General features: G+C 39.8%; 1 protein-coding gene across 1 annotated transcript in view; it reads right to left on the bottom strand.

The window, feature by feature from the left end:
* SAMD12 (sterile alpha motif domain containing 12) overlaps positions 1-16,257 on the bottom strand; it is a 530,415-nt gene that overhangs the window by 191,449 nt on the left and 322,709 nt on the right. The window contains exon 4 of the mRNA XM_036757739.1: positions 4,595-4,735. Within this exon, the coding sequence (XP_036613634.1) occupies positions 4,595-4,735 (141 nt within the window). The remainder of the gene's footprint in view (positions 1-4,594; positions 4,736-16,257) is intronic.

The raw sequence follows: 16,257 nt of genomic DNA, 5'->3' as shown, positions 1-16,257 counted from the left end.
TTTGTTGTTCTTGTTTTTGTCTTTGTATCCCTAGTGCCTTGGACTTAGTAGGCACACAATTAAAGTCAGTTGAATAGCAGAATTGAAACAATAAGAGAAAAATTATTATCCTCTGAGAGTGGATTCAATTTTTAGAAGCAGCTAGAAGTCAGTTAGAAAAATATCTGGTATAAAATGTGATGCGCAAGCTGTGGAATACTAAGGTGGCTAGCTACACACAATTGGAAGGCAGCTGTGATGTGGTCTAAAGAACATTAGATGCAAAATCGTAAGACATAGGTTCAAATCCTGATTCCACCATTTATTAGCTAGGGGAATAATATTGCACTGCCTGCTTCACTGGGTTGTTGTGAGGAAAGTGCTTCATCGATATTGTTATTGGTTTCTAGTCTCTTTCTTAAGACTGCAAAGTACACAGAATCCATATTGTTTATGGTTTTGCTTGCTAGGCTAAGCAGTTTATATTTGATCCTAGAGTCGATGGAGAACCACTGAGGACATCTGAGCAGGAGAGTAACAACAGCCAGAGCTGTGAATTAGGAAGATTACCTTGGCAGGTGTATGAAGGACAGAATAATGTAAAAGGCAGAAGCTAGAGGTAGAAAAATAGTTAGAAGGGAATGTGGATAATCCAGGTCAGAGGTGATGAGGCATTTAACTATGGCAGTGGCTGTGCAAGTAAACATGAGAGACATGTGGAGGCGGGTGACTGAACATCAAATAATCAATATTTATTAAGTGTCCATGTGTCAGGAACTGAGCATACAAAGATAAAATTCAAATCATCCCTGACCTCAGGGAGCTTACATTATATTGGGAGAAGTAACATACAGAGAGAGAAGTTTATGCAAAATATATACAGAGTAAATTCAGAACAATTTTTTGGGGAGGGAGAGAGGCACTAACTAGAGAGAAATAGAAGGAAGAATGAAACACGACCAGGAATTCAAACTGGGTTGGTAAGAAAGAGGTTGGTGTCGTCAACAGAAATAGGCAAGTTATATTCTGAGAAGTCAGTTTGGGAGGGGGAGGAAATAATCAGTTTATTTTTGAGATATAAAGAATTTGGGATCCGGGAGTACACTTAAATGGAAATGTTCAGGAGGCAGCTGTCAATGTGGAACACTGGAATTCAGGGTCCATGGAAGGGTTATTGTTATCGATGTTGTTTTAGTGATAGAGAAACCAGAGCACTTTTTCAGGGTAGAAAGAAGGCTTGATTTGACAGAGGGCGAGATCAATGCAGCCAAGTCCTGAAGGAGATGGGAAGGAATGGGACCAGAGACACATGTGGAAAGGCTAGATTTGGGAAAGCGAGAAGCACCTCATCCTTTGCAACTGTAGGAAAAGTGGAGGAGATTAGTTTGTATAATCAGGAAAGGACAGATAATCCTGGAAAGATGAGGTCTGCAAAGCAGAGGCCCTAGAATGTTAAAACAAGGACTCTTTGCTTTATTCTCTAAGCCATGGAGGGACCACTGAAGATCCTTGAACAAGGGAATGTCAGAACTGTAACTGACTGAGGAAGATGAAAGATACTTCATATTTGCAATGAATGATTCAGGCTTTCCAAGAGAGTGGAATTTGGGATTTCCAGGGAATTTAGACTTTATTTGACAGCTAAGTGACATTCAGAAATCTTTTTACTTATTTAGCATAATATTTCTGCTGATTAGGGTGCATGGGGATGAAAAATCAAATATTCAATACAGATGTTCACATCTCAACACCTTTAATTTTCGCATCACGTAAATATTAATTCAGTCAGGGGAATTAAACTCCAAGGTGCTCAACTCCAAATCAAATCCCTAAATATTTTAAGGCTATTTGTTGCCTTTAAGTCTGTCTATTATTCTGACACAATTTAAAGTTTGTAAAAAAGAGTAATTTACTTAAAGAAGGCTCAGAATTTTTTAAAAGCTCCTTGATATGAAATATGCTTATATACGTTGATATGTAAAAGGTTGAGAGGCAGCATGGAGTAGTGGATAGAGAAGACAGGTCCTGAAATCAGGTAAGAGCTAGAGTCAAGGCCTGCCTCTGACTTGTACAGGCTGTGTGACTCTGGGCAAGTAACTTAACATCTCAGCTCAAGGTAACTCTCAAGATGGTTACACAACAATTGCTGATGCATTGGTAGAAGCTTCTTTAGTTACCAATGAAATCAATCTTAATCTTGCCACTCCCACTTCGTCCCCCAAAAAGGGAGACAGCACAGGGCTTATAGTGGCACGGTAATGACTGCATACAATATACTTAAATTCAATAACTTGATGTATTCTAAAGGGATAAGTGCACCACCCTGGGCAAATCCATTCACTTCTGAATCCTAGATTCCGCATCTGTAAAATGGGGATAATAAAAGTACTTAAATCACAGGTTTGTTGTTAGACTTAAAGGAAATAGTGCATGTGATCATTTTGCAAACCTTGGTGTGCTACATCAATCACTCAATCATCCCACAAATATTCATTAAGCTATTACTATTTGTCACAGCACTGTGCTAGGTGCTGGGGATACAAAGAAAGTTAAAAGCATGTCCATGCATTTTAATGCGGGAGGAAGTATGCAAAAATTGTTCGTAGAATACGGGTGTCACTAATTATTATTATTGCATTAATGAATGACAAAGCATTTATTTAGCACTTACTACGTACGCATCGTATACTGTGCTAGGTATTGCTATGGTTATTGTTGTTGTCACTGTTATTATTAAAAGGATGGAGCTTTTCTAAATCAAAGATATTCACAAACAAAATAAAGAGGTTGAACTTCGGCATCACCATTTCGGAATGAAAATTATATGGAGTTTAAAGGTTCTAGCAATAGCTTGGGGAAAATGTGTCTATGGCAAGCAGTGCTATAAATAGTTTTATAAAGGAAACACCACAGGTATATGGAAAGTATCTTTGGACAAAAATGGGTTTCTGAGGGGTGTTCAATGAACACTGATCATCTCATTCTCTTCTCCAATATCCATGCTCAACCCTGCCCCAAATTGTTTACACAGTGTCTTATCTACAGCTAGTGATGAATAAAACAGAATTGAACAGAACAGAGTTGAACTGAATTTCTTTTATTGGAAGAAAACAAAAATTCTTTGGATGCTTCATTCAATGTTGCACAACATGCCTTTATAAAGTGCCTATAATGTGCAAACTCAGGAAGGGCCTGGGCAAACTTTCTAGCGGCCATTTGTAAATCACACAGCCTATAACTCCATCGGCAATAAGTCACTGGGAACAAAATGCCTACACAGTACAGATCAAATGAGTGAAACAATTCTCAGATTACCTGATGTATAAACACATCCCTATAGAACAGTTATCATCCAGACAGTCGGCTTTCTTCTAGGGAGATGGATTATTATTGAGTTAATCTCAGCGTACCACGAGACTTGGCTGACCTAGTTTTCTCTAATACCATTACGCACATAGCTTAGCCAGTCACAATATTTTGCAGATTGAAAAACGTATCCAGTGCTCTCCAAACACATTTTATTATTATCTCTTCATTTGAAATGACACAAAATGGCCATTAAAATAAAACAAAAAGTCAAAGCAATCTGTGGTTGATGCACTTGGGTGAGGCTACCAGTCTGCATCCTGCATGGAGGGAAATATATCTTTCTTTTTTTTAATGCCAAAATGTAATATAGGGAATCGTCTACATTTCAGTTTTAGTTTAAACTGACCCTACAGTTATAGGGGCCTTAAATGTACTAGAACTATTGAAGCAATTAAGGATTCCTCTTGAGTATGACATGAAATTGACATACAGGTCTTTCTTGATATCTATTTTTTAAAAGACTTTCCATTTCAGAGACTTAGCAGGGTTTTTTTTCACTGTTTTTCAAAGCAACAAAGACTTCTAAAATGCCTTCTTCCTACTTCTTTTCCAAGAATAAGTAAAACACTCCATGTCCACTTTGTCTGCCATAGTGGAGAGAGGATTGGCCTTGGAGTCAGGAAGATGTGTTCAAGTTTCACCTCTGACCCATACTACCTGTGTGACTATAGGGAAGTCACTTACCATCTTTGTGCCCCAGGCATAGTCTCCAAGACAATGGAAGCTCTTACAATAAAAGTTCCCCACACCAAAGAAATAAACCAAAAATAGTACATAAATGATAGAGTGACACGGCTCCAAAGAGCTTTTCAGATTAGCTGGTTAGACTAAGATGCCTCCATTTATTTATCTCAGTGTCTGCTTAGTGATCAGTGACCACTTTCTTTAAATTTTATTTATGGGTTTTAAAAACACCATAATAATCTCCTTATACTCTCCCCCAACAGGGAATACTTATTTCCTTATAGCAAAGAAAAATCTTAAGGAGACTGACAAACACAGTAACCACATCTGCATGTGACATTCTACAACCATATTCTTCCACCTCCCTACCTAGGCTTTGACCTAGTTTTACAATTTAAAAAAAAGACTTTTCAGAAGTTCTTTGAGATCATAATGAAGGTTTTGTGAAGGATCTTTTGGTAGGGAGCAAAAGGATCTCTCATTTCCGGATATTTGAAAGTACATTCTTATTTACTACTCCTCCCTCTCTCTTCAAGCCATCCAGTAGGAAATAGTGAGGTACCTTGTGTGAGTAACTGAAGGTTCCTGACTTCTTCTCGAACCTTCAGCTGAAGCACCTGCTGCAAGATGTGCTGTCGGAGGTTCTCCTGGGCGATCCCCATTCGTTCCAGCTTTTTGTCAGTGAGTCTCAGCAGTGCCCGTCCTGCAGTGTTGGGAAAAACAAAATAAACAACAGTGAAGGATCCTCACAAAAATCTATTTATTACTTTTGATTAATCAACTCAGTGCCTGGGGACCTGGATTTTGGGTCTTGCTAGAGAAGAAATTTTTATGTTATAAAGGAAATATAAAATAAAGCTATCTATGTTACTCAGGGAAAGAGAAGAATGGGAAGCCTGGATGATGGAAAGCTATATATTTTTTAAAAATAATTTTTATTGAGATTTTTTTACTTATTCATCACCAAAATTTCTCTAAGTATTCCTCCTCTTCTTCCTTCCCAGATAGCTATCCCATATAACAAAGAAAAGATAGAAATAAATAAGCAAAACCAATAAATGTACATAAAAGCGTGAAAATATATGCAATATTCTACACTCATGGGCCTCCCACCTCTGCAAAGGAGTAGGATACTAGAGTCTTTTCATACCTATTCTTTAGTGACATGCTTATTGTTTGTAATTTTGCAATATTAATTTTTGATTGTGGTTGGTTCTTTCCATCTACATTATCATATTTATTGGGCATATTGTTTTCTTGGCTATTTACTTCATTTTGCATCAGTTCATGTAAATCTTTCCATGCTTCTCTGTGTTTATCATATTTTTTGTTTCTTATGCCACAGCAGTATTTCATTATATGCACGTACCACATTTTGTTTAGCCATTCCCCAATTGATGGGCACCTACTTTGTTTCCAGTTTCTTGCAACCATAAACAATGCTGCTGACTTCTAGTTTACATGTGCAACAAAATGGTGTATCATTTTCTCTGATCTCCACAACCCCTCAGACTTCTCAAAAATAGAAATTATGCACCAAAGGTAAAGCAGCTTCATCTGTTTCAGTGGTCTGGGACCTTCAAAATCCAAAAGAGGGTAAAAAAATTTCCCTCAAACTTAGGAATTAATTAACCTTACGCTCATTCAGCACCCCTCCCCCACACTATCAGCAGCAAGGCTGAACTAGCAGACCCAGGAATGACACAGACTTACATTAAAACTCACTTTGGCACTCTGTTCCCCCTCCCTCTTTCCAGTGCCAGTGAGAACCTAGCTCTAGGCTGCAGGAGTTTGCTCAGGCCTCAACAGCCAGGTTGGCCAAAGTACTTCAGGGTCAAAAGCCTGCCAAGAGCTATACCCCAGGGAAAAAGCAGGCTCTGCTGGGGCTAGGCCAGAGAACTGAGGAAAGAAGGAAGTGGGATAGGTCACCAGGAGAGGATGCTGTGCATGTGGGGAACGAGGTAGCCCTCTACCATGCCTGAAGAAAAAAGTACAGTATCCAGCTGGGACCAGTTCTGAACACCCGAAAGTCACTTGGGATAGGGATGTAGGCTGGTAAATCATGAAATTCCCATTATGGGAGGAGGCACAGACACTATAAGATTTGCCCAGAAAACCATAATCAGAAGGGAGAGAGTCAGGAAAGGTGCGATAAAAGGGGGAGGGGGGACTAAAAATATCAAAAATTTCAGGAAAAACAAAACTAAAAAATCTCGAACATAAACAGATAAATCAATAGGAAAAACAGTAACAACAGAAGGAAACCTGGACTTCAGATCCAGCAATTTGAGTTCAGGCATCTATGAAGAAATACTGCAAAAAATAGAGAGGAGGGAATGCTCTTACCTAAGACAAAGAACCCTGTGGAATATAAGGAGAACATGAAACCACACACGCTGTTCCTGAGTGGTTTAAAAGAGAATGAGAATTGAGTGCAAAATGTATGTCCTCTACAATGAACTTGATAGAAAAACTGCAATAGCAAGGCTCACCAAGGAAACTAAAGAGAGAACAAGAGATTGGGAATGAAAGTATACAGAACTAAAGGATAATCTAGAAGAAGAGAAGCAAAAAACAGTAACATGAAAAGAAAATATCCTCACTATAGAGCAGACAGGAAGAATCATCAGTCTCCCAGAAAAACATGACAGGCAAAAAAATCTCAACACCATAATGAAGGAAAAACAAACAAAAAAAACTTGCTCCAAATTGCTAAACATAAAAAATAAAGAAATTCCAACTGAAAGAATTCCCAGATCATCTCCAGAATAAAGCCCAAGGTTACAAACTCCAAGACCCATAGTGATTATATTGAACAGTTCAATTCAGGAAAATTTCTGAAGGTCATCAAGAGAGAAACCTCCAAATACAAAGGAAAGGACATTTTAATAATGTGAGACTATTCCATACCCACCAAAAAAGGAAGAGGGGATGAAATGTGCTCTGAAGAGCAATGGCACTCAGGGTGATCTCTCCCGAGAATCTGAGCTCAACCACATAGGACAAAAGATGGACATTCAATAATAATGAAGATTTTGAAACATTTTTTAGAAAGAAAAACAGAATGGTGAGATTATTTGCCTCTCCAACACCCCAAACAACAGAAATGCAGGTGGTGTGGAAAAAATGCAGACAGCAACAGCAGCAGAGTGAAGAGACTTCTTTCTAAATGTACACAAGGATCCTGGGGTGAAGGTGGAAATCTGGTGGTGGAGGTAACAGTGAAGAGGCAAACGGTAGTATGGGACAGTACTAAGGGTACTACGGACAGCACCCTGCCTACAAGTTGAATGAGTCTTTTGTGGGACTGCATTAGAACATGGGAAGGTACAAAAAAGGGGAGGAAGGGAACAGAGGGGAGAGGTGTACTAGGATCAAATCAAGGGCTAGCAATGAGGGGAAAGGGACCTCTGCAGTCCTAGAAAGAGGAGGCCCTGTAGGGAGAGGGTAAGAAAGAAAGGGAAAAGTTTGAGAAGGAGAGGGAAAGGAAGGAGGCCTTACTTTGGAGGTGGGAGGGGAATGCTCTTATGAGAGAGATGAGTGAAGGGAAATGAGACTATATACTGGATTAAATCTAGTGGATTTAGTACTTGAAAAATATACTTGTCCTGACGTGGGGGGGAGTTGGAATCTCTGGGGGTAACTGGCACCTGGAGGAGTGGGAGGGCATAGATACAGGGAGGAGATTTCCAGGCAAATGTAGGAAAAAAAGGTCAACAAGAAAGGATATAGAACAGTAGTGGGCTGCAAAATCAGGGATGTGGTGGGCAAGGGCCTTACCATGGGGCAGTTCCTAATTGGCACAGTGGATACAGTGCTTGGCCTGGGGTCGGGAAGTAACAAGTTCAAATCTTGCTTCAGATACTAGTTATGTGACCCTGGGTGTGCCACTTAACCTCTGTTTACTTCAGTTTCCTTATCTGTAAATTGGAGATAAAAATAGCACTTACCTCCTAGGTTTGTTGCAAGGCTCAAATGAGATAATAAGTGTAAATTATGTGTGTAATGAACACATAGAATAGAAAAATCTATATGAATTAATGCAGAATGAAGTAAGCAGGGCCAAGAAAACAACATACACAGTAATTATAATAATTAAAAAAACAATGATGCATCAAAAAATAAAATGTAACAAAATTGTAAAGATCAAGTAGGGCTCAAATGAAGAGAGATGAGAAGACATCCCCAACCTAACCCTTCATGGAGGTTGTAGGTCTACAGGTGTTACACATTGCACATGTTTTCAGACTTTGTCAGTTTATCAATTTGCTGTGCTGCCTCCCCCTCCCCCTATTTTTCCTCTCCACAAAATGTTATTTATCATATAGGATGGCTCTCTGGGAGAGGGATCTCTGGTGATGTAAGAAACAGAAAATATCAATGAAAATTTATATTTTAAAATGCTGCTCCAAATATTTGGCTCTGCGATTCTGTTTTTCTCTGACGTCTTTGGGGTGTATGCTATGTCAAAGGGTATATACAGTTTGGTCATTTTTCTTGCGCAATTGCAAATTGATATCTGGAGTGGTTTCATGGCTCCACCAACGGTACATCAACATGCCTGTGAACGCCATGGATTTTAAAGACAATATTAATTTAGTCAAAATTATAAACCTCCTTCAATTAAAGCTTTGATAATAATATTTTTCTAATGTCACTCATGTGAACTCCATATCCCTTCTTGGGCTCTAGTAGATATAGTATTAAGCAATGAATTGGTCACAGGGCAGTGGACAGGAGGGATAAAGTGGTGCTGCGGATATCGCTGGACTTATTTAGCACCAGGAGACCTGAGTTTGAATCCTAAGTCAGCCACTTACTGATTGTGGGTCCCTAGACAAGTAATTAAGGTCAGCTAGGTGGCCCAGCAGATAGAATGCCAGGCCTGGAGTCAGGAAGACTCATCTTCCTGAGTTCAAGTCTGGTCTCAGACACTTACTAGCTGTGTGACCCTGGGCAAGTCACTTAACCCTGTTTGCCTCAGTTTCCTCATCTGTAAAATGAGCTGGAGAAGGAAATGGCAAACCACTCCAGCATCTTTGCCAAGGAAACTCCAAACAAGGTCATGAAGAGTCTGACATGACTGAACAACAACAGGCAAGCCATTTGACATACATAAATTTCAGTTTCCTTGTATGCAAAACAGCATCTACCTTACTGGGTTATTGTCAGTATCAAATGAGATAATATGTGTAAAATGCTTTGTAAACTTTAAAGTGCTACAGAAATGCTAGTTATCAGTATTATACACTACTACTACTACTACTACTACTACTACTACTACTACTACTACTACTGATAATAATCACCAGGATCTGTGTACTCCTCAGAGGAGAGGACTGAGGTCTGGATAAGCAGGAAATAGATGTGCTTTATGTTCTAAATTTTCCAATGCTGTTTGAATAACCATTCCCACCACTGGATGATCTCAATTCCCTTGGCCATTTTAATTTTACAAAGCATTCTTTCCTCTTTCTTTTCTGAGCTGTTAGCATGCGTTATTTCATAGCTTGGACATCCCACTCCCATAGGTAGTTGCTGTGATTCAGGACAGACCCATGACCTCTATCACAGAGAGAGGCTGGTTAGTTCACTGGGCTAGAACATGGTGCTAACGAGATCAAGGTCATAGGTTTGATTCCTGTTCGGGCCAATTAACTTTATTACATCCCAGTGCCCTAAACTGTACCCCGAACTCAGTCATCTCACAAACACATTTCCTTCACGCAAGCGTGATCAGGTAACTGATTACTGCGGTGATATCGATCAGCACAGGCTGATCGGCAGTATTGAGAGATACATCGATAAGCAGAGTAGATCAGGAATATCCTTGTATGTGGGAAGACTCATCTTCGTGAATTCAAATCCAGCCTCAGACACTGACTAGCTGTGTTCCCCTGGGCAAGTCACTTCACCCTGTTTGCCTCAGTTTTCTTATCCACAAAATGAGCTGGAGAAGAAAATGGCAATCCACTTTAGTACCCTTGTCAAGAAAATCCCAAATGGGGTCATGAAGAATCAGACGTGACTGAACAACAAATGTACCCGTATATTTGTGTTCATTTAACAGATCCACATGGAACTATTTCTGGCATTGATGTACATGCCAAATATTTAATACAATGCAGTTCAAAATTGTTCCGGTTTCATGAATGTAGAAATCCTTATTCTTCCCGTTTTTACAGTTGGAAAAATTGAAGTGCGATGCGATTAAGGATTTTTAAATAAAGTATGGATGTTCTTGATTCCTCAAAGGAGTTTCATCACCTAGGAGTTCCCCCCAGTGAATAATAATTACAGCAGCTGACATTTGTACAGCACTTTAAAGTTTGTAAAGGACTTCAAAAAACATTTTCTCGATTGTGTATCACAACAACCCCGTGTGGAGGGCACTAAAGTGATCGTAAATGTGGTGAGGCTGTGCCCCCACAGGTAGCATGGGGTGTGGAGCTGTCCTGATATGTGGCTTGCAGGGAGGCAGAATCAACACCTCTAGCATCTCCTCCCCTGACCCTTCTCTAAGAGAGACAAGGGGTCAGTCACTATATTCAGAGGGGTGGGGTACAGGGCTAAATTATATCTTTCTGTTCCATTAAATATTACTGGTCATGGGGATGTAATTTTTAGTTTCAAGCTAAACTCCTGACCACTATTTCTTAATGGAGAAAGGACGATCTTTTTTTTTTTCCATTTTTTCTTTTTTTTCCAAAAGTTGTAACTTTTTTTTTACTTTTAAAACTTTATTTTAAAAAATTTAACATTCACTTGAAAAAATATTGGGTTTCAAATTCTCTCCCCCCACATTGAGAAAGCAAGCAATATGATATCACTTATATGTGCGAAGTCATGTAAAACATATTTCCATATTAGCCATGTGGCAAAAAAAAAAAGCAAGAACAAAAACTAAGTGGAGAAAAAGACTCCTTCAGTCTGCAGTTAGAGTCCATCAGTTCTCTTTCCGGATGTAGATAGATTTTTTTTTATCATGAGTCTTTTAGAATTGTCTTGGAATGTTGTATTGATTAGAGTAGCTAAGTCTTTCACAGTTGATCATCCCAGCAATACTGGTATTACTGTGTTAAATGTTCTCCTGGTTCTGCTCACTTTACTTTGTGTTACATGATATAAATCTTCCCAGGTTTTTCTGAAACCATCCTGTTTATAATTTCTTATAGCACAATAATATTCCATCACAACCATACACCAAAACTTGTTTTATCATTCCTCAAATGATGGTAATATCCTCAATTTCCAATTCTTTATCACTGCACAAAGAGCTGCTATAAATATTTTTGTACACACAAGTTCTTTTTAAAAATCTCTTTGGGATACACACCTATTTAATAGCCCTTTTGGTATAGTTCCAAATAGTTCTCTCCAGAATGGTTGGACCAGTTCACAACTTCACTAATATTGCATCAGTGTACCCACTTTTCCATATCCCTTCCAGCACTTGTCATTTTGAAAGGAGGATGTCAAGCTTTATATCCTGACTCCCCACTAAATGATAGTTTTACAATGAACACACATAGCAAGTAGTAAAGAAACCCATTTATCCATGTCAATAGCAAAACCGAAATCTGAGAAAGTATACATAGGAGAATATATACCAGACAATACAGACTGAAGGAGTTCTCCTATTGGGAATGAGATAACTCAGCTCAATTGACACAGAAAGTCCCAGATTTTCCCCAAAGGGAAAATTCTTCAAAGAATCTAGCATAGCAAACTGGGGGGTAGGGTCATGATGAAAATTGCCAGTTCTTCTCATATTGGCTTCTGCTCAGTCTTTTTCTCCCTTCAGCAACCTTGAGCTGGCTTGGCATCATCCATCTTCTCTTTCAAGCCAGAAGCCAGAAGAGCCCAAAGAGACTGATCTCTTTTCTCTATCCATTTCACCCAGCCCCTCATGTAGGCATAGGGCATTGACATCTACCAATGAGGAGACAGTCCCATACCAATCAGCTTTGGGGTTTGGATTACATAACATTTTTACAGATGAAGAAACTGAATGGGGAGCAATTGCTTGTGGCTACACGGCTAGCAAGTTTCAACTTGGGATTTGAACCCAAGGCTTCCTTATTTCAAACCAAACCTGGATCCACTACACCAAGTGTCAAACACCTAGCCTCCTTATGCATCCTACAACACCCCCACTGTAACCCAAACCAGATTAAAATGTATTTGGTAAATACTTAACAAAATAAATAAAAGTACAAGACAATATACATAGTGTTGATGTGTAGTTTTCTGAGTATATGGCTCACAGGGATCCCCATTTCTATATGATTTGACAGCACTGTTGTACATTACATGCCCTAGCTAATGCTTAGACTCTGGCTACTGAATGGCATCTCCAATTTTTTCTTCTAGTCGTGGCTAGGCGCTCTACTTGTTTGGCCCCAGCAGTGACACATTCAGGGCTAAAATAGTTGCTGATCTGGATGACTAAACAAAGGTGGAGAAAATGAGGTCAGTTTAAGAAAGAGAAAGATGGACAGGAATCTGCTCAGTGGCAAGACAAATTTGTTGCTTTGAAAATAATTCCAGGAGACCAGGGCTTGGCTGTGATTCTAAGCCTGAGCATTATGGAAGATTTACGGAATGTACTCATTGGCAAATACATTAAAAAAAAACAACCTTCTCTTACATGTGAATGCAGAACCTGAATATTATTACAATATTGTCTTTGCCATTGGTTTGAAACTACCAGAGAAGAATAGTGGCAAAAATAGGGAAGTCGAATTTGGAAAGACCGTGTATTTCTCAGATATACACAGTACTGCCAAGGTAAGGGTGATGGGAGGGAGAGAGGAAGACAGAGACAGTGACACACAGGGAGAGAGAGACAGACATACAGAGATAGAGACATGGAGGGAGGGAGGGAAGGAGAGAGGGGGAGGAGATTGGGAAGGGAAGGGGAAGGAGGAGAAGGAGAGGGGAAGAGGGGGAGGGAGAAAGGATGAAGAAGAAAGAGGAGAGGTAGAAAGGGAAATGGGGGACAGGGAGAGGGAGAGAAAGAGGAGGGGAGGGAGGGGGAGGGAGGGAGAGAGAGAGAGAGAGAGAGAGAGAGAGAGAGAGAGAGAGAGAGAGAGAGAGAGAGAGAGAGAGAGAGAGAGAGATTTAATCTAGAAGTTTGGAGAAAAGAATAATTTAGAGAAATACCATAGCTTTGTTTAGGTATTATGAGTGTCACAAAGAAGAGGAATCAGACTTGTTCTGCTTGGCCCTAAAGAGTGGAACAATACTTGGAAGGTCCAGAAATACAGATTTAAGTTTGATATAAGGGGAAAAACAGTCCTACTAAGAAGAGCTATCTAAATGTGGAATCAATCACCTTGGAAGGCAGGGGCTTCTCTCTCACTAGAGGCTGGATGGCCACTTGGCAGAGATGCCATAGAAAGAACTCCTTTTTAGGCCCAGGTTGAAGGAGACAATGTTTGAGATCTCTTCCAGCCCTCGGCTTCTGTGACCATAATCAAGGATATAAAGAGACAATCCTCTAGTTTCTCATTCACACCAGTGTGGCAGAGGCCATGGGGACTAAAGCTGGGACCCTCCCTTCCTCTTTCGGAACTGTCCCCGCAGCGGGTATCTTTTCCAGTAATTCCGTTGCATCTCCTCAGCCTTCTACTACAGTCATCCTTACACATCCCCATTTCTTGATAAGTAAGGGGGGAAGAAACACTAATGCCAGGAAAAGTCTATCAGGGTTGGAATTTTATTCCAGTTTCTAAAAAAATACTGACATGTTTTCTTCTTACATTACTTCTTTTCCAAACACATTTCTCCCCTCCTTTACTATCCCAGAGAGCCATCCTCCAAGAACAAGCAGGGCTGGCAGTAATGGGAGAAAACTAGATGGTGCAATGAATAGAGCACTGGACCTGAAGTCAGGAAGACCTGAGTTCAAATCTGCCCCCAGACACTAATTAGCTGGGTACATCAATTCATTTGTCTGCCTCAGTTTCTTCATCTGTAACATGGAGATAACAGCACGGACTTCCCAAGATTTTTGTGAAGATAAAAATGAGATATCTGCAAAGCACTTTGCAAACTTTAAACTGCTAAGTATAATTATTATTAACAAAGAATAAAAGAGAGAAAAAGAGGAGCAGCTCAGCAAAACTCACTAACACATCCACTATGTCTGACGTTGTCCTAACAATAATAGCTAGCAGTACATTAAGATTTGTGAAGGCTTTACAAATATTTTCTCATTTTATCCTTACAACTAACCTGTGGGGTAGGTGCTACTGTTATCTCCATTTAAAAATGAGGAAACTGAAGGAGGAAGAGGTTAAGTGACTTGCCCAGGGTCATACAACTAAAATCTGAGGCTGAATTTGAATTCAGGCTTCCTGACTTCAGGTTCACTTAGCTGCCTCAAGGTAAGGTTCTGTACCTATAGTCTTCTACCCTGTAGAGGAGGAAAGGACAGAGATGCATTTTCACAACTCCTTTTCAGGGGTATGCTTAATCTAATATAGGTATGCTTGATCTAATATACACACATATGTATGGGGGGGAGGCAAGGCAATTGGGGTTAAGTGACTTGCCCAAGGTCACACAGCTAGTAAGTATCAAGTGTCTGAGGCCACATTTGAACTCAGGTCCTTCTGACTCCAGGGCTGGTGCTCTATCCACTGTGCCACCTAGTTGCCCCAAACTAAGATATTTTTTAAAAAATTAATATTCTTCTAATCACTTTCCCCAGTCTCTTCTTTCTCCAATCCATCCTTTAGACACAGCTGTCAAAAATAATATCCATAAGTGCAGGAAGGGTCTGACAGACCATGTCTTTCTCCTGAGTTCAGAAACTTTCTTTTACTGCCATTTGCCTCTAGGACAAAATAAAAGCACCTCAGCCTGGTGCTTAAGGCCCTCCACAATCTGGCTCCTGCTTACCTTTCCAGTATTATTTCACCTTATTCCACTTCAGGCTAGCTCTTTTCCCAAATCTGTCATGCAATCTCCCGCTTCTTTGCATTGACCATACCAACTCCCATGTTGAGAATACATTCCTCCCTCATCTCCAGCCTCTTAGACTTGTTCTCCTCCTTCCCAGCTCTGCTCAGGCTCCACCTCCTTCATGAAGTTGTCCCTCATTTCCCCATTCTGCTAGTTGTCAGCTCACACCCTCCTCAGATTACCTTGTATTTACTTAACTCTACCATCTTTTCTGGTGGAACTGAGACAAGGGAATGCAGGAATCTGGGAGGCTGATAATCAGGTCAGTTTCACTTTGTAATTCCCCTCTAGTAGATTGTCAGCTCCTTGAGGGCATGGTCAATTTTGCTGCTCAATCTAGCACAGTATCTTGTAAATAGCAGGTACTTCATATATCTTTGTTGAAATGAATTGAATAAAAGTAACAGACAAATCAGAGAACTTTGGAAGGAGGAAATTATTCCCTCCTGGGCCTTCTGTTAATTGTATTCGGCAGATGAGATAAGGATTCATTTTGTTTAGGAACCCCTAGCATGAAATCTGGAAGCCTAAAGATACCAGCCAATCACCAAACACCAGACCTAGAAAGGACCTCAAGGTCAGCCAGTCATGACTGCAGTTCCTGGCAAGGATGCCTGAGGAACCTTCCAAAATGAATACATCTCTATTTTCTCTTACCTGCCAGCATTTCAGTGGAGCCAACACTTGGGTACTCACTTGATCCCATTTAGAAAGGATTATCCTTTCACTGGAGGACTTTTCTCAGTGTAGAGAAGAAAAAGGGTTAATGCACATTATCCTGTGGTTCAAGTCAGTTTTTACTGCCTTGATAGGAATACATCCATTGATTCTTTACCAATCTTGGGGAAAAGACTGTTACATAAGTTCAGATTACTGGCTGAAAATATTCAGGAGCTGATGGTGTTAATAGAAGGAAATAGTAATGTAAATTCCCATTAGAAATATAAATTCAGAAAGAAATCCTATTGGACTGAAAGTTTGGTTATGAACAATTTTTAGCCCTCTCTGGAAGGACTACATAGCTTTTAATCAGCAAATTAAAGGTTAAATACAGTCTAAAAATCCATGTTCCTTGCTGCATATATATTTACCAAGATATTTCCTGGCTAAGAAACAACAAAATGTTTGTTTTAAAAAGGCTTCTTTGTTGTTGTTGCTTTTTTTTAAGCCACTAGTAACATCCAATAATCTCTTCTCTTGAACCACTGAGCAGATTGTTTTTAGACAAAATCTGATACTGACGTAATGTAAACT

Source organism: Trichosurus vulpecula, chromosome 1, assembly GCF_011100635.1.
Source record: "Trichosurus vulpecula isolate mTriVul1 chromosome 1, mTriVul1.pri, whole genome shotgun sequence".
NCBI lineage: Eukaryota > Metazoa > Chordata > Mammalia > Diprotodontia > Phalangeridae > Trichosurus > Trichosurus vulpecula.
The sequence above is the reverse complement of the archived record's forward strand: the minus strand, read 5'-3'. Positions and strand labels throughout refer to the sequence as shown.